Raw genomic sequence first — 22,443 nt, 5'->3', positions numbered from 1 at the left:
CTTCTTGGGACTGTCAGCCATCAAAGGAAGTATTCTGATTCAGCTGCCCTTGTGCAGGCCCACAGCAATGCTGCATTCTGCATGCTCCTTTCCATGCCAGCTTCAGACCTCATCAGAAAGGCAGCCACGAGGTAGAACATTTACTAGAATTGGTAGATGCATGTATTCAATACACAAGTTACATTATTTTTCTTTAGGGGACCCTAGGTACATCACCATCAGAATAGATTGTTAATTTACCAGTGTGGGATGTTGAACCCAAGCCTGGATTTAATCCCCAAGATTAACATTTTTTGGATGACTACGGGACTGACAAGAGAATAAAGCTCTGTATCTGCAAAGAGTTTCAGTCAATGCAAATGTTACTATGGGGCAACTGCGTTTCCACTCCAGCTGTGGCAGACCATGTGTCCAGGTACAGCTGGTACAATTTATTTCCCATGCCACTCTGTCCCACAGGCTATGGACTAAGCAAGCCAAAACCGCACCTAACATACAGTACTTTCCTTTCCACACCAGAGCTGACAACTGAGCAAGACAATAATGTAACTACATATGCATAGCAAAATTTGAGTCAGGGATTAAAAACTTTTTTCAATTAGCAATTTGGTGAGCCCATCCTTCCTTTGCCTAAGCACTGACCAAGTGGTATTTCTACCCTGATGCATCTTCAGAGAAATGCTTTTATAGATGGATTTTACATGCAAGGTAATTAGGGAGAAAAAAAGATGACATACAAATAGTGTACATCCAGTTTTCAAAAATCAGTTTTATCTTTAATTGTTACATTCCAAAGGGGATATATGAAAGTCATCTAGCAACTGTATACCTCTTGAGAGATAAGTACAGAATCACAGATACAAAAAATACACCTAACTCCCAAGATAACTGGTGCTAGAGAAAGTATGTGCCTTACACCATCAATCCAGACAAATGCAGGAAGATTTTTATAATAAATATTTCATCATATACTAACTCCTGAGACTTTACCCATGAAAAGAAAGGGAAAAGATATTTTTTCTTTTTAAGAGATATCACACACATACAATATATTAAGCTATTAAAGCAAAATAGAACAAAATGCCAACACTGTCTTTATATGCACTGCATTTGAGTTTATCTACATCACAGTACGTTAAGTATGCAGCTCGAAGACTCAGTGTCCATTTATCTTTCACCGTAAATCTGCAAACATCACTTGACATACAAGCATCTTGAAAGTACGAGTGCAAGGAACCAAATGATGAATACAGCCAATTAGGATTTCATCCTCTGATATGAAAGATTCTACACTGCAAGATTCAGATTTCCCGTACCTAGCATAAGTCAGCAGAAAATCCAAGTATATTTACAAAAGGTCTTTACATAAAGTGATTAGTGATTTGCAAGTAATTACTGTGTTCCCAGGTACTTTTTAACCACATAAATAGTAGAGAGAAATATACAGTTAAAAACACCATAAATCACAACTGTAAATAAGGTACCACAGTGGCAACCCAAGATATCTCAAGGTTTATTTTCTTTTCAGTTTTGTTAGTAAAAGCATCTGAAAATGTAAAGATCTTAGCTTTTGGTTAATCTTTTGAAATTGTTTCTACTCCAGTACATTCCTTCAAAGTTCAAATACTTTATTTTTTTTAAATCAATAATGAACCATTCAAGAAAACCCTTCTGAATTGGCAGGATCAGGAAGACATAAGTCAGCTCTTTCAATTAGTTCACTTTACTTCCCTGGAGTTATTTTACTGAGACACAATTAACTCAGCACAACATGACGGTCAAAGACGGATTTGCGTTGCTCTTGGACCTGTAGCTTCCAACGCTGCTGAGCATACTCCACTTTGTTCAACACATTGGCACGGCTTCGAGAACGAGCCAGCACATCATGTGCATTTGCAAAAGGCTGGTGATCCTAGAATAGCAAAAATCATTAGTTTAGATCTCAACAATTGCACTGAGCAATTACATTAGTCGTCTTTGTAGTTACATTCCAAGGGAGGTGGGGTTATTTTGGTTTTGGTTTGGTTTTTTAAGTAAACAAGCTGTTTCAACAAGCTGCCAGTAATAATGACCCAGCAAGTTTTCAAGTAGCTGGAACTGTACTTCAATTTCTCATCCAAAGTAACTTCCACAGGTTTCCCAAATAAACCAAACTTCATAGTACTGTCAAACAATCATCTGCTGCCCACAGACCTCACAGTGAGCTGCAAGATCAGAACCACAGTCTTGCATCCATTAGCAGCTGGTGGGACAGAAGCCTAGAACAGACCCAGGAACCAGGAGTCTCCTGTTATTGTCCTGAATGCACCCCACTTGAAAGCTGAATTAGAGTCAGTTCTCTGCCAGCTCTTGGCCATTTACCATCAGGCAGTTCAAGATGTTTATACACAGCTTCTATATAAAACCAACACACTCTGATGTTTACCAAACTAAACCTATTGTACTAAGCTATCTAAAAGCACAGTGTCAATACAGCTGTTTAAGTGACAGAGCTCAACAATAAGTGAGTGCTTGTTTAATATTTACTCTGTTTTCTAACAGTACCTGCAAAGCTTTATTTTCTTATAGTAAATATAACCAGGTTACAAACAGTAAGAGTCAGAACTGAACTTATTTGGCTATCAAACTGTTTTGGACAAATGTCACGTTGCTAAATCTATGTCAGAAAGTATCATATGTACAATGCATAATGAAAAAATAACATAATTATGTCCCATATTAAATAACTGACTTCTTTGCATGTCTACACTTATTTTCCCCAGAACACTTTTGAATACATTTACATTAATGGATACGTTATTTGTAAATAAATTTGTACTGTGTACAGTACCTCAATGGAATTTCTTAGTAGTACAGAGATTATCATTAATGATACCCACCCAGTGAAGTGATGCCTACAAGTCCCAGAGCCACACGAGCCTCACTGGGCTATGAAACGTGCTCAGATAACAAGAGAGAATCCCTGACCCACAGAGCTATAGTCTCATAATAAAAATACATGCAGTTGGATATACCTAGAATAGGTAGGCAACAGGTGGCAAATCACTTAATCCAAGGAGAAAAAAGATCATTATAGCAACACATTTCTGCCATAAAAGAGATAGTGGGAGTGAAAGCACAGGACAAGCTACATGGTGCTGGCTTCCCTGCTAAACAATAATCTCAGCTCAAAAGTCTAGGTCCTGTCGATTTCTATGTAGACAAGGGGAAAAAAGAATTTAAGAGAAAAGAGGTCTGTGGAAGCAGCTTACATTCATCAGTTGCCACTGCCATTAATGGGCAATGAAAAAGAGCTTGAAATCCAGCAACAAAATTGATGCACAGAAAATGTGACAAAGATCAATACTCCAGAGACTTGCAAGAGGGAAGGCAAAGATGGGGATAAGTCATGAGGGTCCTTAAATTACTTCACGTTCACTGTCACAGAAGGGGAATAAACAGGAAAGGACCAACAAACTAGAGCAAGGACTTGTGAAGTACTTTTTGTTCTGAGCACTACTGTAGATAAAAGCAATAGTGACTCCACTAGCCACAGTAACAAAGGTCACAGTAACAGTTACAGTAAAACATAAAATTGGTTAAAATGGATCCAGATTTTAAGGTAAATTCATTCTGCAGTTAACCTGAGTTCTGCCACAGGATTTATTTCACTTTTCTACCTACTATCAGAAGAATCTAACCCAGATTTGGAGTTATTAATATAATTTACTTAAGGTATAAAATAAAGGTACAGCATACAGTACAAGTTCATGTTATTCAAGTAGTCATCTGCTCAATCTGCCATAAGAATGCAGACAGAAAAAGAGTCATTCAAATCCCTCCTTTAAAAAAAAACAAACAAAAACTACACCCCAACAAAACCAAAACCCCAATATCCTCTTAGAAGTGACTGGGAAATATTAAGATGTCAATACAAAGACATCTGGAACATGTCTCCATGTAATATAAGGAAGTTACTCTAGTGTTTCCCTCTTTCCAACATAATTTCATATGGTCTCATAACCCTTTCTTGTAATGACTGAAGACAATTTTGTTCCATTTCTATTAGAAGTCAAAAATACTGTGTTGGAAATTGGGAAGGCCAGTAATGACAGGAAACTAAGTCATTAATGGACTGCTTCTCTTTTCCTGCCCCAGAAAGGTTGTTCTGATCTATTGGAATATATTGTCACATTCTGGTTACTAGCGGTAACATTGAGACATTATTTCAGCATCAGTCACTATTTTACTTCATTATAGTAATTTCTTCTTAAATTTCAGCAAGAAAAAATTCAAACTGGATCAAGAGCAGGTGCAATCCTTCTACCTTCTTTTATAGAGAAATCTAAGCCATAAGCAACCTGCATAAATGAAATCACTAGCATGACTGCATGGATCAATAATACTTAAGAAGTTGTACTTCCTACATACCTTACCTCCATTCCTACTCTGCTTTTTCTCTGAGAATATAATCTGTGTCTAGAGTTGGGATAACTGATGGAGTCCCAATCTTACCACTTTCTAGTCCAGTGAAAAATGAAAGAGTGACTTCACAGAAGTCATCACACAGCCTTCTTTTCCTCGCCTTTCAGGAAAAGCATTTACACTGCTTGCACAAAAAAAGCTGCTTATCCCAAGTATTTAACAACTAACCACCCCAATCTTTATGTTAACTTAAGTACACAAGCACTCTGGTGAACTCACCCCAATATCTTCATCACTTTGTATGAGCTGTGAATGTCCAAAGAGACGTCTCTTCAGTATAGGTTCCACCAGTGTAAGGTACACCATGTACAGAAGAAGTAGGCCCAAAATAGACAGGTATATGATAATTGTAACCTACACAATGCAAGCACAGTTTATGTCAGAATTGTGACATTCCCCTCACAATCTCAGCAGGAAGCAAGGACCAAAAGTACATGCAAAGCCTGTGATGAGCCTATTGGCTTTGGTAGTGTCACCAGATGACTCAAAACCCACAAATGGAGAAAAACACTAAACTATGATCTGATACTAAAAGAGTCTGGGGCAGACAAATTATGACTTGAAACAGTTTCTCTTACTGAGGCGTTGCTACAAATCTCATTATATTATGCCATCCCCTCTTAAAACAACCTGGTATTATAAATCTCACCTCAATAACACAACTGTTCAGTTTAGCCATTAAACTGGTATGACAAGTTTGGGGGTTCCTGCATGTTCTCCATTGGCTAGCATAGATGTGCATTCAAACAGTCACTAAGAAAAATGGGAAGGCAAAAAGAAATAACAAATTTCTGCAAGACCAAAAATACAAAAGAAAAGATGGACTGCACAATTTATTCACACTAGCTTAGGGCTCAATGGCTCCAAGAGGACAAAAATACATATTAGCTATAGAAAAATATAAAATAAGATATATAAGATATATAAAATATAAGAATACAGAAACCAGTTAGGGCAAACACTAACAACTTTGCTCTTTTTAGTTTGCCAATGTACATAGAAAATTTATAGTAAGCAAGTAAGACAGCTGAATAATGAGAGGCCTTCCAAAACTAATAACGAAAACAAAGTCCAAGGCTTGAAAACTACGGCTGAGAACCCTCTGAATTTCAGCAAGGTATAAAACCTAATCTCAAAAATTGGAATCTTCAATAAAGGATCTCATGACTGCTCTTTCAGCCATAGCTTGATGCTGTTGTTACTACTCAAGATAATCTGTGAGCAACCATAATGAAAAAAGCTACATCTTTGGGTGCTTTAGAAACATTTTCCCTTTAAGAAGAGTATTTATCTAAAAGACAGACATATTTACTAATTGGTTGAAGTATTTAATTTATGCCAACAAAATTACATCGTTTACCTTAATTGTGACAGAGCTTCTCTCTTCGTATTTGCATTCACAACGTAAACAGTATGCTTCTACATCAGGTCCAGGAACAGGCATAGGCTCAACCACATGAAGACAGTCACTGAAGACAGACAAGAAGTGCCAGGTCAGTTTTGAGTTGGTTTTAGCTAACCTGTTCTACTACGCATGCAGACCCCAGCTGAATGAGCAGAGAAGACACCTCTGCTTAAGGTCAGCTGTTCTAAATTACAGGCACTCAAGATCTGAAATAAACAAATAAATTACTTCTCCACAATTATTCTACTTAAAAAATTCAGCTATCAACAGTCTGCTCGACAAGTTTTAAGACCTTTCTAAGTACAATGCTTTCATTTTTCAGTGAAAGCATTAAAGACAGAAGAAGACATAAGAAGTCCAATGATTTGAATCCCAGCCTGAATGCATTATTTGACACTGTCATCATAGATGAAAGTAAATTCCAACTATACAATTCTTTATTCATCATACTCAAAAGAGCCCTATTCTATCATTCCAGTATACAAAGAGAGATTAACCTCTCTTCAGTGTTCATGAGCAGTTCTCTTTTCTTGCCATTACAAGTTACAGGCATTGAAGAAAACAAATAAATAAATAAATAAAAATCAGATGGGGTGTTTCTCTAAGCAACAACATAGTGAAGAAATACCATTCAGTTTTCAGCAATGGACGCAGATGTGAAAGCACAATGTAACTTAAAAGATTATAAATGTAAGTCAGTCCTGTGTCAAAAAGCATGGTTGACAATCATGTGGGCAGTCTATATCATAGCACTGAAGTCCAGCTGCCATGAGACAACTGCTCTCACCAATAGCTTATGCAATTTTGGTCTTTTTGCTGACTCAGGTTGGTTGTTCAGATTTCATACCCCAGAGCTCCTGCAGAGCACCAAGAGAACAAAAATCATGTTTCGCCTTTATCCTGGTTAATTCAATATTATCACAGTCAGAAGCAGGTAATGAAATGAAATCCCTGAAATGGCAGCAGCAGTTTAGGATTCAACACTCTTCTAGGCTAGATTACAATACCTGACCAGCCACCAACTCATCTGTTCGATTTTCTTTGTATTTCTTCTTCATAACTAGAACTATTGAGTGTAAAGTCAGACTCCAGAGTAGAGAGGCTTGTTTTCCCCAGTTATTTGAAAGTAAAATGACATTCTCTGTGGAGGACTGCAGCACTCAAACTTCAAAATCAAAAATACATGAAAATTATAATCTACAGAGTTTCTGTTCATACGACTGAAAGATTGCATCAATATGCTGCACAGGTATGGTAAAAAGCTTGTGTGCAGCTTAAGTACAGCAGTAAGTCTGTTACTTAAGTAGATAAAATATTAATACCAGCATTTTTTTTTCCTCCAGTTCAATGTTTCAAGTCGCTAAGAAGCATAGGATCTATCACAACCTTAGAATTTTGATGATGTGTTTCTTTGGACTGCAGTTCTAGGGCACCTTTAACGGAAAACATAGAAAAAGCTGATCCCTTTCTAATGGATTTTCCCACTTAACTGCCTCTACATTACCATCTTCTCTCTTGCACCCACAGTAACAGCACCAAGGAAGCTGTTCTTCCAAGGCAAGCTAGGCTAGTCAGAAGGGCAGCTTCTGCACAGACAGATTTCCAGTTCATTCAGCTTGTAGACAGGGTGTCCTCCCTCCTGCACGTCCATGACTACTACTGAAGTTGGCCTCTGTATACAGCAATACATTCAAAGTACAACAGACAGCAGCACTTTTGAAGTGGGTTCTTCATCCTTTAGGTGCTTATGCATCACTATGACTGTCCATCACGATAAGACTGTCTGAAATAGTTGCAAACTCCAGAAGGATGAACAGCTTTTATTGGTGTCAAATCACCCCAGCCCATACTCTTGTTAGCATAAGGCACTGTTTGTCAGTCTGAAGACAAAGAACTCGCCACTCCAAGTGAAAGAACTAGAGCATCTAAATAAGATTATCTTGATATATATTATAGGTTCAACATTAAAAATTAAATTTTCATTTTACGTCTGGACCAGCCAGCAGTAAGTGGTCATTACACTGTATATAATTCATAAAGACACTAAACATTGATCTGGCTCATCTCACAGGTAACTGGTCTATAACTGATCTAATACCTAAAGGATGGTGCACACCAGCTAGTTCTATTCAAAAGGTTACTTGCAGTGATGCAGAAGCCAAAATATGGCACTAAATTTGTCAATTTTATTGCACATAAACTAGCAATCAAGCCTTTTAGAAGTGGCAAGAAGACATGTCAAACAGAAGATCAAAGCCATAAAATGTTCCCCACATAAGAAATTATCTCAACGAAACAAGATGCAAGATTGGAAAATCAATTTTTTGGGACACTATATCCATCAGTACCTCTCACAATAACTTTAGTCAAGCCTTGAAAGATAATTTCTCCTTCAATCCATACCAAAATTGATTTAAAGGAAAACAGGGTCTTTTCTGCTAGTAAAGCACATACTACACAGTACCCCCTAGTAAAAAATAAAAATCCATTTTCATTTGCAGAGTGGTAATGAACAATAAAACCAGTGATACTAATACTCTGAAATGTCTGCTGCAGCTGGAGTTCTCCCAGAAAGCCTCACTGCTGCAACTGAATTTGTCACAGTAGAAGTAATATGGTTAAGTTAATCATGTGGAACAAAAATAGTAATTTTGATTGGACAGTACATTTTATGTTTATTGGTTTAGATTGAAATTTATAGTGTTACTCCCCACAGTTCTCCTGTAACTAATTTAATAAATCAAGCACCACACATATCCGTATTACTAATGTTATTCCTATAATTATTTCTGTGGGCCTCCTCTGAGGCATGAAATTTTCATAATCAAGATGCCAATCTGTTGCTACTTGTCAGACTGAAAAGTCTTTTATGAATTCTGAATGTAACTGGAGAAGAGTCAATATATCAAGAAGTATGCCACATTATTATAGGCTGACCCAAGAATCTCTGGGCACTGCCAACATCAATGCAAGTCTACAACATGATGTTGTTATTTGTATGATTTACAGACAATGATACTCAAGGTAAAATTATGCAAGGGAGCTATCCCAATGTAACAAATCACTCTCATCGCCTTTTCTTCTTCAACCCCTCATCCCTGGCCATGCACATCAGTCCTCAGCTTGGAGTCCAATAAATGCTGTAGCTGGCCTAAACAATATAATAGAGCACACTGCTGGGGCACAGAGATGTTAGACCTCTCTCTGATGAGAGGACATCTGTGTTGTTAGATGGCTCAGGCCATGTCATACAACTGCACTCTGTGGCTGCAACTCCAAGGAACAGAAACCTCCAGAAACAAGTCTCTAAATTCTAGTATGCATTTCAAGAGTGGAGAAAGAGGAGACAGTACTCCTGAGTCCTAGTTCCATGGCTGTGCTCTCTTGCCTCTGTGCTATTTCGAATCACTGAATTCAAATTAAAGCACCCACTTCCCTTTTTCTAATTTCAAGTCTAAATAAATAACTAAATATGGAAGCAAGCAAACAAACACAGAAGACAGGGCAAAAACTTTGGATTTCAAGCCTGGTCCCTTCCTAGAGCTGGATCCTGAAGTACTTAAGAGTTCCAGTAAGTTATGAAAGAGATATAATTTCTCCTGGTACTACTATAGGAGACTCACATATAATCACTATGGTACCAGTCTTTTACCAATAAGACTCATTATAATTTTTTATGCCACACACACTCACCAGTCTTTCTGCGAAACATTTTTGTTGTAAATATGGCCCGAATGGTCTTTGTAAGGAGGGCAGATGCATTTACATCGGACATCCTCAGAATTCTGTAGAGCAAACAACATGCTTAGAACAAATTATCATCAGTAACAGTAACAGGATATAGAAAGCACTCCTTACATAATATCTGAAATATTTAACACAACCTACTTGCAAGTAGCTTTGCATAGTCTTACCCAGGAGCTCCTTCAAGTTTAAGAACAACCCTTCAAAATTACTAAGCATGCAAAGCAACTTGCCAAGTAACACTATTGGTTTAGACAGCAAATGCATTCTTCACAAAAACAAACCCTGTAGTTTAAGCTCACCCTTCTTTTAAAGAAAAACAGTCAGAAGCAACTGATGCTGATATACTTAACTATTCAACTTATGAAGACAGCTGTATAAGAGACACAGTGACAAGCTTAAAGTTAATGAAAGAATATTAACACCAAACGGAGGTTGGCAAAGAAACCTCTGCAGGTAACTGTCCTACCTGGCCTCAAGAGAAATAACCTTGCAAGGAAAAACTACTACAACCTACAGTCCTTGTCTCAAACAACAGCAGGATATTGTGAGGTAGAGAAAGCAAGTACAAACCTGGAATTCCAAACAAGAGCATAGTAAGCAGGCAAAATTACAGAAACTTGGATAAGCAAGTTTTAGAGAAACAAATTAACACCTGCAGAAGCAAAAAGCACTGCAGAAAGAAATTAGGAGAATTAACTGTCATGGACAGTAAGAAGTAGAAACCAAAATTAATATTTAGATCAGTATTGGGAAAATTGAACTTTAGGAAAAGATCACTTTGTGTAGTATATTAAAAGAATTCTTTTCTTCCCCAAATTTCACAGGAACAGAAGACCCTATGGAAAGAACAGAGGTGTCCAGCAATGGACTATGAATCCTCAGCATCCTCAAATACATGCCAAGTCAGAATAATGTATTTCAGTAAATAATAACAGAGGATAAACATGCCCTATCTAAAATACAAGCTACTTTCTTACAGCCTTACAAAATAACATCAAGAAGTATCGGTCAGCTGGAAAACCTTTCTCCACACTGAACAATCAAGTCAGTGTGACACTAAGTGGGCACAGGTCCGTTGGAAAACCTTGACTGCACTGTATATCAAGTCACTTCTGGTCTCTTCACAGAAAACCCCAAGAGCTGATTGTCATTAAATAGGAGAAAGTTCAGACATGTAGGTACTTTGACAACAGGAAAGACTTGTACTATTAGGAGACATGAAGTCCTCCGTCAGTCACAGTCACTAACACTACAGTCACAAATATTAACCCAGAAGGACCAACAGCAGAGCGTCTGCGGGCACTGAACCGGGGCAAGGCACCAGGAGCCGACAGGGCCACCGCAAGCCCGGTGAGAAGAGCTGGCTCAGGCCACGGAGCTCCGCGCTGAAGAGCCGAGACATGGGGCTGACCCCGACCCCAGCCTGGGCAGCCACTAATGCTGCAGCTTCACCTCCAGCGAGGCCCTTCCAGTGAACACGCAGCCGTCGGCTGTAGTTTTGGTGCCGGCTGCTCCGGGGCCCGTAAGTTGCTACAGACTTAGACGGCTGGTGCAGGCACAGGGGAGACCGGGCAGCTTGGTGCCGCTCCTCCGCCTGCCCCACGGAAAGCGCCGAGCTCGCAAGGACGGGGGGAAGGAACGACCGGGCGACACCGAGAGCCCGGCGGGGCGGAAGAGGGAAGGCCCCGGTACCGGGAGGAGGGGGCGGGGAATATCACCGTGACCCGTTCCCGGCCGCGCCGCTCACCTTAGCCTCAGCGCCCAGCGCAGCCAGCACCAGCAGCCAGCAGAAGCCAGCCCAGCCCCTGCCGCAGGCCGCCATGTCGAGCCCCGACCCTTTATCGCTGCCGCACCGCCAGCCCCACACCGCCCGCCGCCATCACTTCCGCCTTCCGCCGGTCTCCCGTGAGGCGGCGTCCTGCCGCGTTACCGGTCCCCGCGGGAACGCTGGCGCTGCAGTATGGTTCCGGGGTGGGAGCTCACCTCGCCGGGCTTGGGCTGTGGGCAGGATGGGGAAGGGTCCCCCCACCGCGGGCCCTAGCCGGGGATCCCCTCCACAACGGGTTGCTTGTAAGAGTCAGCGGAGGAGCGTTTTACACAGTGCTTCCGCACTCGCTGTGGGGTGGGTTTTCAGCAGAAAACATTGAAATGGGATAAAATTGAAAAGTGGCAATAATTAGCACTCTAAATGAAACGTTCGTGTTGAGATGATCCAGTTTTTCCATAACTGAACATGCAAGAGCAATTTGTATAAATCTTAATGCATGTTATAGACAGCTGTTTGAGAAGACATCACTAAAATCCATCAGTGTTCCTGTTTGTAGTGCGGTTGTTAATTGTTGCCACCCAAGAGCAGTGTTCACCTGTCAGAGGGCAGCCAGCAGTGATGAGGAGCAGCATTTCCAGCTGGAGACCTGCAGATCAAGCTGTTTATAAACAAGAGTTAGGAAGGAATCCAAGGAAGTTTTGTCCTATTGTCCTTAGAAGGAAATTCCTCCCTGTGAGGGTGGTGAGGCACTGCACAGGGTGCCAGAGAAGCTGTGGCTGCCCCATCCCTGGCAGTGTTCAAGGCCAGGTTGGACACTGGGGCTTGGAGCAAGCTGGTCTAGAGGAAGGTGTCCCTGCCTTTTATATGTTGTGTCTTCCTTATGTCAATTTTCTGTCCTAAACTGCTATGTAACAGTGTCATCAAATGCTGCTCTGTTCCCTCTCTGCTTCCCCAGCCACCAGTTAGTGTCTGTAATTTCACAGGAATCAAATAAATCCTTTAGCTATAGTATACTTTTCAATTGTGCTATTATACTTCGTTTTAATAGTTGTGTAATACTAACACTGCATCAGGCATCTCAATAAAGGAGTCTGAGTTACTATGGAAACACAGAACACCTTTATTTAAAATTCAGGGAAAATTGCCAGCAGAGTATAATGAGCACACATCAGGTTTCAGCCTTAGCCAAACAATTTGCCTGTTTAATGACTGTATCTGCAACGGAAGTGTTCTGAAGCGTGAAGGTGGCTGTGTGTCTCCCTCACCACCCACACTCATAGTCTGTGATGGGTGAGGTGACTGCTGACTTGAAAAACATGCTGAATCCTTAGGAAAACACGGATAGAGTTTTGAGCTGAAGTAAACAATGCGTGGTCTCAGAGGCACCACTGCGTTTGGAAGGGCTCGTGGTAGAAAAGGGGGTTTAATAGTCTGATAGACTAATCTTCTAACACTCCCAAAGAGCTCCAGTACACAGGTAATAACTGCACTGGTTTTAGAGGGTTGGAATGGCCTTTGGGACCTTCAAGGCCAGTCTTGGACCTTCCTCAAATGCAAGGACACCACAAACAGAAATGCGAGCTTGTGAGCCACCAGCTCATGGTATTGCAAGCTAGAGGCAAAGATTACTCTTTCTCAAAGATTAGTCCATTCTTCCTGTAGGAAACACTAAGCAACGATTTAGTAATCACTGCTGGATGAATTAATTAAAAAAAGATACTGGAAGCTTTTATCATTTGGGGTTTTGGTTTCTGTTGTATGGGGGGGTTAAATTTATTTGTCAGCACAACAGTATCAGAAGCATTCCTGTTAAAGTACAGTTTAAAAATCAGAAGTTAAAACATGTGAAGAGAGAATGACTCTAAGAAAAAGGGTGATGAAATAATTGCTCTGAGCATAATTGCTCTTCAGCTAGCTAATCTGCCAAAAAGGCTGAAGATTGGTTTAATCCTCAAGAGAGCTCTCAAAGGTTTATCTGTGGAGTCTGAGCTTTAGTAGTGTGCAAGCTGCCCCCTGCACTGTGAACTCAGTCCTTACTGCATCAAGGTTTAGTGTGAGGCACCCCTGCCCATGGCAGGGGGGTTGGAACTAGATGATCTTGAGGTCCTTTCCAATCCTAACTATTCCCCCCCCGACAGCTGCTGGCAGTGCCCCTGATCATTCAAAGGCCCTGCCTGTGAGGTCAGTGGAGGGGACAATCCTGCTCCCACCCTGGCCACAGAGGGGACAAGCCATGGGGAGCAGCAAATCCCCCCGGGTCTTTGGGGCACAGCCGGAGCAGGGAGCAAAAGACAAGGCTGCAGCAAAGAGCACAGGCTGATCATCTATAGGTGTTGGTGGGGGAGAGCTGCCCCAGGGGCTTATCTTTTCTGTTCAGTCATCTCATGAAAATAGCTTATTAAGACCTTTATATTTTGAGGCACTCTATGTGCAAAGCAGGCTTCTGGTTTTCCTTTCCTGCTGCAGGAGCCTTCCCATCATCGCATCATCTCTGTAACCAGCCATACACTAAGCTATATCTCTTTTCCTCCTTACTCTGCTGCACTGATTCCCATGTGTATAAGAGTATTTTAAAACCTTTTCCCTGTAAAGTAACTTTATGCACTAAGTGGTAATAACATTGGACTCTACTGCACTGTGTAAAAAAAATTGTATAGGGTTGCTATATAGGTTTGCACTCTGCAGCTGCACAGGCATTCGTTGTTGTAGGGTGGATGTTCCTTAGAGAAGGTAGGGTAGATGGTATTTGCCATAATCTTAATCATCTGCATTATGGTAATTTTTTGCTAATGCAAAGTACCATATTTTTATGTCAGTTCAGCCTATTCACATACAGAACTCGCCTGCTTCCCTTCCTTTTCTCAGATGAGAAAATCTTTTCATTATCAACAATGATATAGAAGAAAAATCTGAAGGGATTATGTAAATAAGTGATTGAATCAGCATTTCTGCAGTCATTGCCAGCATGAAAGCAATGTGACATTTGCACAGAAAGAAAAACAAAGTAAATACAGATTTTCTTTTGTCTATTCACTGTGATCAGTTAAAAAATTTAAATGATGGCAGCACTTGTTATTAGAGCAGTCTTTACTTAGCAGAGAAGTGTGGGAAGCAATTAATTACAATGTCAATTGCTCTAGGCTAATGAGAACTTCACCTTTCAGCAGATCAGTCATCAGCATCCGTTTGAATATGTTCTGTTGCTGGTACTGCATCCCTTAAAATAACCAGCACAATTTTGCCTCATGGGTTTATGTTTTGGGCCAAACACCCAGTGGCTCTCTTCAGGTCTAACTTATATTCTGGCCTCATGGTCTCTGGAGAATAGAAAGAGAAATCGATGCCAGAGGGGTGGATGGGGTACAAGGTTTACAATGAAAGCAAGCTTTCCAAATATAGTTCATCTCAGAGACCCATTACATTACTGTAATGCAATGTAATGGCTGGTGGCTTCCTTCCATAACCGAGGCATCATTTTGCAATCTGCTGTTAGAAGTTACGTAAAGCCTTTCACAACAGGAATGTATGCATATGGAAAGGACAAGCCAGACAAACTGTTTACCTCTGTATTTCTATATTTGTATTGATATTTATGATATGAAGCTAATGGAGGGAAGTGCTGAAAGAGCACAGCATTTATTTTATCTTTCTGTCTCAGTGAATCCACCCTTGACTTTTCTGCAGGCTGTAAGGGTTCAAGGTCCCTCTCTGCTAATGCAAGGTCAGCTGGTACTCTTGTACAGTGAAGCATTTCACTCCACTCCCATTTCACATACATAGGGAGTATGCTGTGTTCTGCATATGGTGTCAGCTAGTGACATATGCCAGGCTCTTATTAATGCAATTCCTGGTGCATGACCCTTCCTTCAGCAAAGGAAACATACTGCAGTCACAAGGAACAGCACCTAATATATGAGAAGGGAGCTTCATCGGGTTAAGCACTATCTGTAGGTCCACAACTCAGACTTCATTCCTTTCAGCATGAAGAACAGCTTCAGCATTTGTTTATTTAATCCAAAATTTATTAAGAGCCTTTGGCAGGCCTGACCTGGCATGAACTTGGGCACCCTGCATGCCTTGGCATGGGAGAGACAAGGTCAGTGCTGCTCCACACACTTTGTCTTGTACTCTCAATTCTTCTCCTGAGGAGAGCTTTTGCCAGAAGCACGTTTGCATAGAGGCAATCATGCCCAAAAATGAACCACAGTTTCTTCCCCATGCAGAGTAATCCACTGGGGTTACTCTAGTAGATCTGTGCTCCCTGTTTTATAGTCAAAGAGCTTAGCACTAAACATAAAGTCACTATGAATCCAGAACATACTCAATGCCAGAGATTTCATTCCAACCTTTGCTGCAACTTGTGTGGAAACACCATAGCCAGTGAGAGACATGAAAGACAAGGCAAGGCTATGATTGTGATACCACTACAGGCCTTTTGTAACAGTTTATCATTACTTTTCTCAAACTTGTTGCTAAGCAGAGGGTCTTTAATCAATAACCTCAACAAGTAAACTAGAAACCCCTCCATTTGTTGGCTCTGTTTTCTTCCCTTGCCTGCTATTTTGATCAAGCGAGCCCTGGATGGATGTGGGCCCCTCATTCACACTTTGGTGTCAATAGGAAATGAGGAACATAGACTCAGCATCTTGCTAGCCTGGATCAGCAGCAGTAGTGCGGTTGTGCTGCAGATGCCTGCCTTAATTAAGAGCTCTTTGTCAGCAGACCTTGGCAAAAAAAAATGAAAGCTTGGAGGCAATGAATTGAGTTTTGCATTTTAAACCTTTTGTCAGTTAGCATTTTCAACCTTTCTCAGATCTTGGGTTATCTATTGCATTTGGTCATACTGTCACTGCTCTCTGTGGTGTAATATTATTTGTTTGTTTTAGATACATCATTCCTTATAACTGCACAAGCAGGGTTTTTGATGTTCTTATTCATTCTCATTCTTACCCATTGCTTATCCCTAGCAGCCACAGTATCACACAAGGTTTTTCTTATAAACATAGAGAAAATTCAAATAATTCAGCATATATAGACCTGGACAGAGGAGGTAAGTTGCATTCAAAGACAGCATTGCAGAAAGGGAGTCAGACTGACATTATGTCAGTATTTTGTATTCTTAGCTTGTACACCATGGGCATGTACATATGGGCCCCTACCCTTTGCCTTCTGCCGTGGAATCATTATGGATGCCAAATTCATAGGCTGTTAAAATGTGCACAGACAGTGAAAATCAACTGAAATAATCTAAGTAAACAAGGCCCTCAGTAACTGCTTTCTAACATAGCCTTGTTTCAGAGGGCTCTTAAAAGAAACTGTGGTTTCACCAGGTATTTTTCATGTCAGCTCTTTCACTCTGACATCTGTGCTTAGACACTCAGCTGGTATAAAGTCTTGCCCCATTCAGATCAGAAGTGACACCGCATTCATGCATAGGGAGGTTCTGGCCATTGTGTTTCATTCAGATTGAACATCTAATAGAGACAACCTAGTAGCTGGCTCTCCTCATGCTGCAGAATGGCATTGATTTTGTGCAACTACATAGCCAGAGTTTATGTGGAAGACGCGGCATGGAGGATGCCCTACTTGCTCTGTTCCCATGACAACACTCTGCAAAGCAGCTCCCTGCAAGCTTCCCCCTGACTGCCTCATCACATCTGACAGCCATACCCCAGGCTGCAGAGTTCAACCCCAGACAATGCCTCTTCCTTCAGTTAACAAGAAGTGTTTTGCAAGGAAAGAAAGGTCTATTTGAAATAGCGATGTTTGGATTGTTAGAACAGAGAGTAGTAAACTCTCCACCACCCAAACACTGGGGAGATGGCAGAGTTTTGTTTCCCATTTTATACTGCACACTGCTGCTCAGTAATATCATTTGGAATGACTTTTGGTTTTGCTCTGGGGGCTGTATTTGTTTTCACTGGTGCTGGGTACAATGTGCCTGATTCTCCATGTATGCTGAAATGAGATAAAATATAACAGCACTTCAAGTAACTCATCATCTCAATGTAATAGAAGTCAAGGAGCTGTTCAGACTATTTATTGTGGAGAGGAAGATCTGCTTTTGTTGGGAGTGAGCCTTATCCTGCCCATCTTCCAAAAGCTGTATGTCTCCTGGGAGCACCTCAAGAGCAAGGCCTTCACAAGGGCCAAACACAGATCAGTCAAACCAGCTATCCAGGCACAAGTCTACAGAGCTGATGCTTTTGGCCGTATAGATAAGAAATGTGGAGCATAAAGATGAATTCAGGACACTGAAGCTGGGTGGCAGTGGTGGAAAGTGAGCTTAGTTTTCCTGCCTGCCAGACCAGTGCTATAGTGAGTTGGAGGATGGTAGTCTTTCTCTTCTTAAGTTAAAAGTATTTTAAAACATTTTTCCAGTACAGATTCTAGTTTGTTTTGCTTTTTATATGAAGACCAAGAGCTCAGTTTGTGGCTTTGGCTCTACCACTCCCAGTTACTCCATACATGCCTCAAAAAGTACATGTTGTCATCTGGATAGGAGGGAATCAAACTTAGACCCGATATAACCAAGAAAGTGCTGGCATATAAATGGGACTCACCAAAGGGCTAGAGCCCACAGAGGAGCTTCTCCAAGCCTGCCCAACTGACTGGAACTTGCAGCTGGAGTCTGACAGAATCCCCTTTCTGGCACTGAACACTCCTGGGGGCTGGCAAGTGCTCTGTCCTGGCATAGTCATGGCCATACTGAGGTGTGAGCAATGGTTGACTTATCACCTCTGGTGTTCCGGACCTGCAAGTGCCCATGAGAGGGCATCATGGCTGCATCAGTGAGCCAGACTCTGTGCACACTTCCTCCAACAGCATCCTCTGAGTCATCCTCAGTCCTCTGAGCATCCCTCACCTCATACCTCTGTGTGCTACTCGAAAGGCTTGCATGGTCCTGATTCAGGAGCAAGGTTCACTGTCACAGGGGTCAGCATAAGGTGCTTCCTGCACCACATGCAAGGATGCTGGTGGTCCATAAGTGACAGCTCATGACCTATCCCAGGCACTTTCTCCCCCCAGCAGCGACTGAGTATTGTGTCCTGAGTTCTATAGCACTGTAAAGACTCAGTATAAAATCCACTGCAAAAGCTCGTTGCCCTGACAGACAAAGCAGTTTGCATGTTATGAGGTCAGGCTATCTGCTGAAAAGCTGTTTGCCCTGCCTCTTGGTGATTGCATCATGCATATTTTGATTTGATCCATTATTTAACTTTGTCCAGCCCAAGCATTTCTGTGACCCCAGCATCAGCCTGCACATTGCCTTCAACTTCATTCAATTACTGGCTAATCTGCTCTTCCATTTTATTTGATCTGCACCTTAAAGACCAAATCACATGTACTGCAAATCATACAATGACCATCCTTAACTTGGATAGCTTCAAGCAGGTGCTGAGGAACAATTAGATCACTGTCTATAGAAGCTGCCATTTAACTAAGAAAGAAATGACAACTCTAAATAAGGCAGATGCAGAAAGCCCAAAGATTGCTTACACTGATAACAAAAATTAATCAAAGATTATTAGCAGTCTCCAGAGAACCTAGTACATCATGTGCTTCTGAGATGTGCTTCTGGTTATTCTGCCCATTGCAGAATATCTCAAGCAGAGGTATTCTGCTTGACAAGAGCACCCGATTCTGTCAGCTCCGGGGCAGAAAGGAGCTTTGCTGCATCAAGAAAAGGATCCAAATTTGGAGCCATTTTCAAACCGAGTGGGGGTGGCTGGTTTTGAAAGCCGTTTGAGCCAGCCTGCAGTTTAGTGGTGCCAAGGAGCCATGATCTCTGGGAAGGTCAGTAAATACATGCAGGTGATTCTACAAAACACATAGCCTTACTTTACTTGCTTAGAGACAGCCCATTCTGAGAAATACTCCCTGGGAGGCTTCTTCTGCACCCACCTAAATGCAGCTGTGATGGGCTTTTAGGTAGGCAGCATATTCCATGCAGGAGAGCTGTGGGAAGCATTGGTTATTAACACTAGTCTCTCATGGCATCGCAACAGTGGCACCCGCCTACCTGTCACTTCTCGCTTTTGCCCCAGAAGTCCATTTGCGTCCAAAAGATGCAGTGCCCGCCTTTGCCTGCCGGGCAGCAGAGCCAACACGTAGTCCAATCCTCCACTGAAACTAACACTGCAAATTCCAGTTCTCCTTTGAAACAAATACACCAAAGTCCAGCTCTGCATTTAAACTCACATCCAAGACTTGAGTCCTCCTGAGTAGTTTCCTGAGTAGTTTTTATAGTGCATAAAGGGGGAACATCTGCATATTGAGACAGGGCTCATAGAGGCAGCCTGCCCTATGCTATACCCAGCTCCTGCTTCAGGACCTTAGCTGCTCAATGGCCACACCTGCCGCATTTCTGTCAGCTGCATCTTGGCCTGAACCTCACTGGGAAAACACAATCCAATAGTACCTTCAGCTACTTCAAGCCTTATCGCATCCAGCTGCTGCTTCAGCCACCTGCCATTAATTAACAAGAGGGGCTCACAGAGTCAGCTCTGGGAAAATGGACACAGACAACAGAGCTGCAAAGGCAATGTGCAGCCATGCCCCAAAAGACAATTGACCTAAAGGCTGAGCCCAAGCCTCATCTACACTTTAGCTTAGTAAAGTCACAAAAGCTCCAACTCAACATCAACCTGCTCCCTTCCCCTGCCCAAAGAGGCCACTTCTGGAAGAACCTCTCTCCCACACCCACCTTACAGATCTGTCTGACCCCTCCCCAAGCCCAGACTTTTACCTTAGCTTTCAGAGGGGCAGAGGTCCAAAGCCATCCTCCAGCAAAACCTCTTCTCACCTCACTGCGATATTCCTTCAGTACCCACATTCCTCTTCTTCATCTGCAAAAGAACACAGCAATGGTACATAGCTTATCAGTACCTTGACCAAAGGTGACCTTTGCCACAACTCCTCCTCCTGAGAACAGCCACAGAGTTCCACTGAAGCTCATCACCACCACCAAAGATAACAGATAAAAAAACTAAGAATAAAAAACAACAGAAACTTCACACGAAGATACTTATTAATGTATGCACTAGTAAGCCTTGACATGCCCTGAAGGTCTTCATTCAGACAATACCACTCCAAAGAACTAAACCAAAACCAAGAGAAAGCAACAGAAAGAAACTATAAAGCTCTAAGGCCACAAACCCCAAACAACAGGACAACACTTAACCCAATGAAAGCCAGGCATTAAATGAGCTCTGCAGTGAATGGCTGGGCTTCATATATATACCCCGGGCCCGACCCACAACCCCTCCCTCAATGCCCTGGGGCAGGGGAAGAGCAAGCAACCAGCTGGTGCAGAAGGAGCCTGATAAGTCATAGCCTGCTCTTTTTATCCCCATTTACCCCCAAATAGCACCCAGACCCCATATACACACCTATAGTACCCATAGCACCCAGAACTCCATTTAACCCTCTATATGACCCATAGCACCCACACCTTCATTTACACCCCTATAGGACCCAGAACCCCATTTACCCCCCTATAGCACGCATAGCAACCAGACCCCATTTAACCCCTAGAGCACTCATAGCACCCAGGATCACATGCACGCCCCTATAACAACCATAGAACCCAGACCCTGATTTCTGCCATTATAGGAAGCAGACCCCCATTTACACCCCTATGGGACCTATAGAGTAAAAGGGATTCTGGGTGCTATGCGTGCTATAGAGAAGTAAATGGGATTCTGGGTCCTATAGGGGGGAAAATGGAGTTCTGGGTACTCTGGGTCCTACAGGGGGGTAAATGGAGATCTGGGTGCTATGGGTCCTATAGGCGTGAGAAAACGAGGAGTGATTGGTATACAGCTGGCACCATTGCGATGCCAGTTGTCTGCAGAAGAGGCACAACACCAGTATCCCCTCCTGGCTCTCGGGCTGTGGGAGCAGGGGCCAAGTGTTTGTGCCTACTCTGCTGCCGGGCATATGAATGAGAGCACTGCAGTTTTTGGACACAAATGGACTTTTGGTGGGAAAAGCAAGAGTGACAGGAATGCAGGTGGCACCGTTACGATGCCAACTGTCTTCAGAAGAGATACAGCACCAGTATTCCCTCCTGGCTCTTCAGATGTGGGAGCAGGGGCCAAGCGTTCCTGCCCTACTGTGCTGCTGGGGCAGAGAAATCTCTGTTCGTAGAGCACGAACGCTTGGCCCCTGCGCCCAGAGCCGAAGAGCCAGGAGGGGATACTGGTGCTGCGCCTCATGGATTATTTTAGCACACAGTTATTTCTACTAATCGCATGTCACTCCTTTTTCCATCCTGCCTGTCTTCTTCACTAGCCACGTTACCCTAATTTTAACTTACCAGCCTCAAAATCTGGACCCTGAATCCATTTTGTATCATCTTTAATACACTGGAGCCCTGATGAATGCTTCTGGGCTTCACAACAATTGACTGTTTTGTTTGGGGTTTGTGTATGTATCTTTTGGGTTCATTTGTTCATTTATCCATCACCTGCACTTATGTTTATGGCTTGGTATTGTGGGAATAGTGAAGAAGGTGAATAACTGATCTTGCCGTATATTTCTCCTAAAGCAGTAAGAAGTGCCTCTGGATTACCTTAACTCAATTTGGGACAGCAGAGAGGGGAAATATGGGGAGAGCAACTGACATGAACTCATTGACATCTAATATGATTTTGGAATGAGAGCATCCTATTAACTACCCCTTCATACAGACCATGGTGATTCATTACATTGGTGCTTTCTCTACGTAGTGTTTTTTTTTGGCTGCCACTGTGTCCGGTTGCTCTCTGGATAGGTACAGGTGAACCCATTTTCCCTTCTTTATGATAATCACTGAGATAATGCACGAATTCCCAGTTGGATTCTACTGTTGGATGCTCTCTTGAGGGCAGGTGATGCTCGCTGGGGCACAAAATGATCCTGGCAGCAGAGGGAGGACTTTGCTGAGAGTTAAATGACATCCAAATAATGTTAACATAAAGTCATCACACCTTGTTGAAACAAGCTTAAGCTTGCTTTCTTCAGCTGTGCCTCCTTGCTGAGTAGGGCAAGCACTGCCCTGTTCTGCCACACAGCC

At 42.2% G+C, this 22,443-nt stretch overlaps 1 protein-coding gene across 2 annotated transcripts; it reads right to left on the bottom strand.

Annotated features, from left to right (window-relative positions):
* Positions 1 to 747: 747 nt before the first annotated feature.
* Positions 748 to 20,230, bottom strand: TMEM9B (TMEM9 domain family member B). Of its 2 annotated transcripts, none has more exons than XM_031052706.2 (5): positions 20,134 to 20,230; positions 9,563 to 9,654; positions 5,825 to 5,933; positions 4,684 to 4,818; positions 748 to 1,912 (listed from the first exon to the last, which is right to left on the bottom strand). In XM_031052706.2, exons 1-5 carry the CDS (start codon positions 20,218 to 20,220, stop codon positions 1,757 to 1,759), a joined length of 579 nt encoding a protein of 192 aa, XP_030908566.1. In that variant the 5' UTR covers positions 20,221 to 20,230; the 3' UTR covers positions 748 to 1,756. The 2 variants fall into 2 exon arrangements, with proteins under 2 accessions (XP_030908566.1, XP_005153312.1); XM_005153255.3 differs by lacking the exon at positions 20,134 to 20,230 and adding an exon at positions 11,364 to 11,516.
* Between the last annotated feature and the right edge of the window lie 2,213 nt (positions 20,231 to 22,443).

Source organism: Melopsittacus undulatus, chromosome 4, assembly GCF_012275295.1.
Source record: "Melopsittacus undulatus isolate bMelUnd1 chromosome 4, bMelUnd1.mat.Z, whole genome shotgun sequence".
In the NCBI taxonomy this organism is placed as follows: domain Eukaryota; kingdom Metazoa; phylum Chordata; class Aves; order Psittaciformes; family Psittaculidae; genus Melopsittacus; species Melopsittacus undulatus.
This window is presented reverse-complemented; position numbering and strand designations above follow the sequence as displayed.

Coding starts and splice junctions, on each gene's coding strand:
- TMEM9B (XM_031052706.2), bottom strand. CDS start 20,220: ATGTGGGTACTGAAGGAATATCGCAGTGAGGTGAGAAGAGGTTTTGCT. Junction 9,655..20,133: donor CTGCCCCTCTGAAAGCTAAG/GTAAAAGTCTGG, acceptor TTTGCTCTACAG/AATTCTGAGGATGTCCGATG. Junction 4,819..5,824: donor GAAGCTCTGTCACAATTAAG/GTAAACGATGTA, acceptor TGCATTGTGTAG/GTTACAATTATCATATACCT.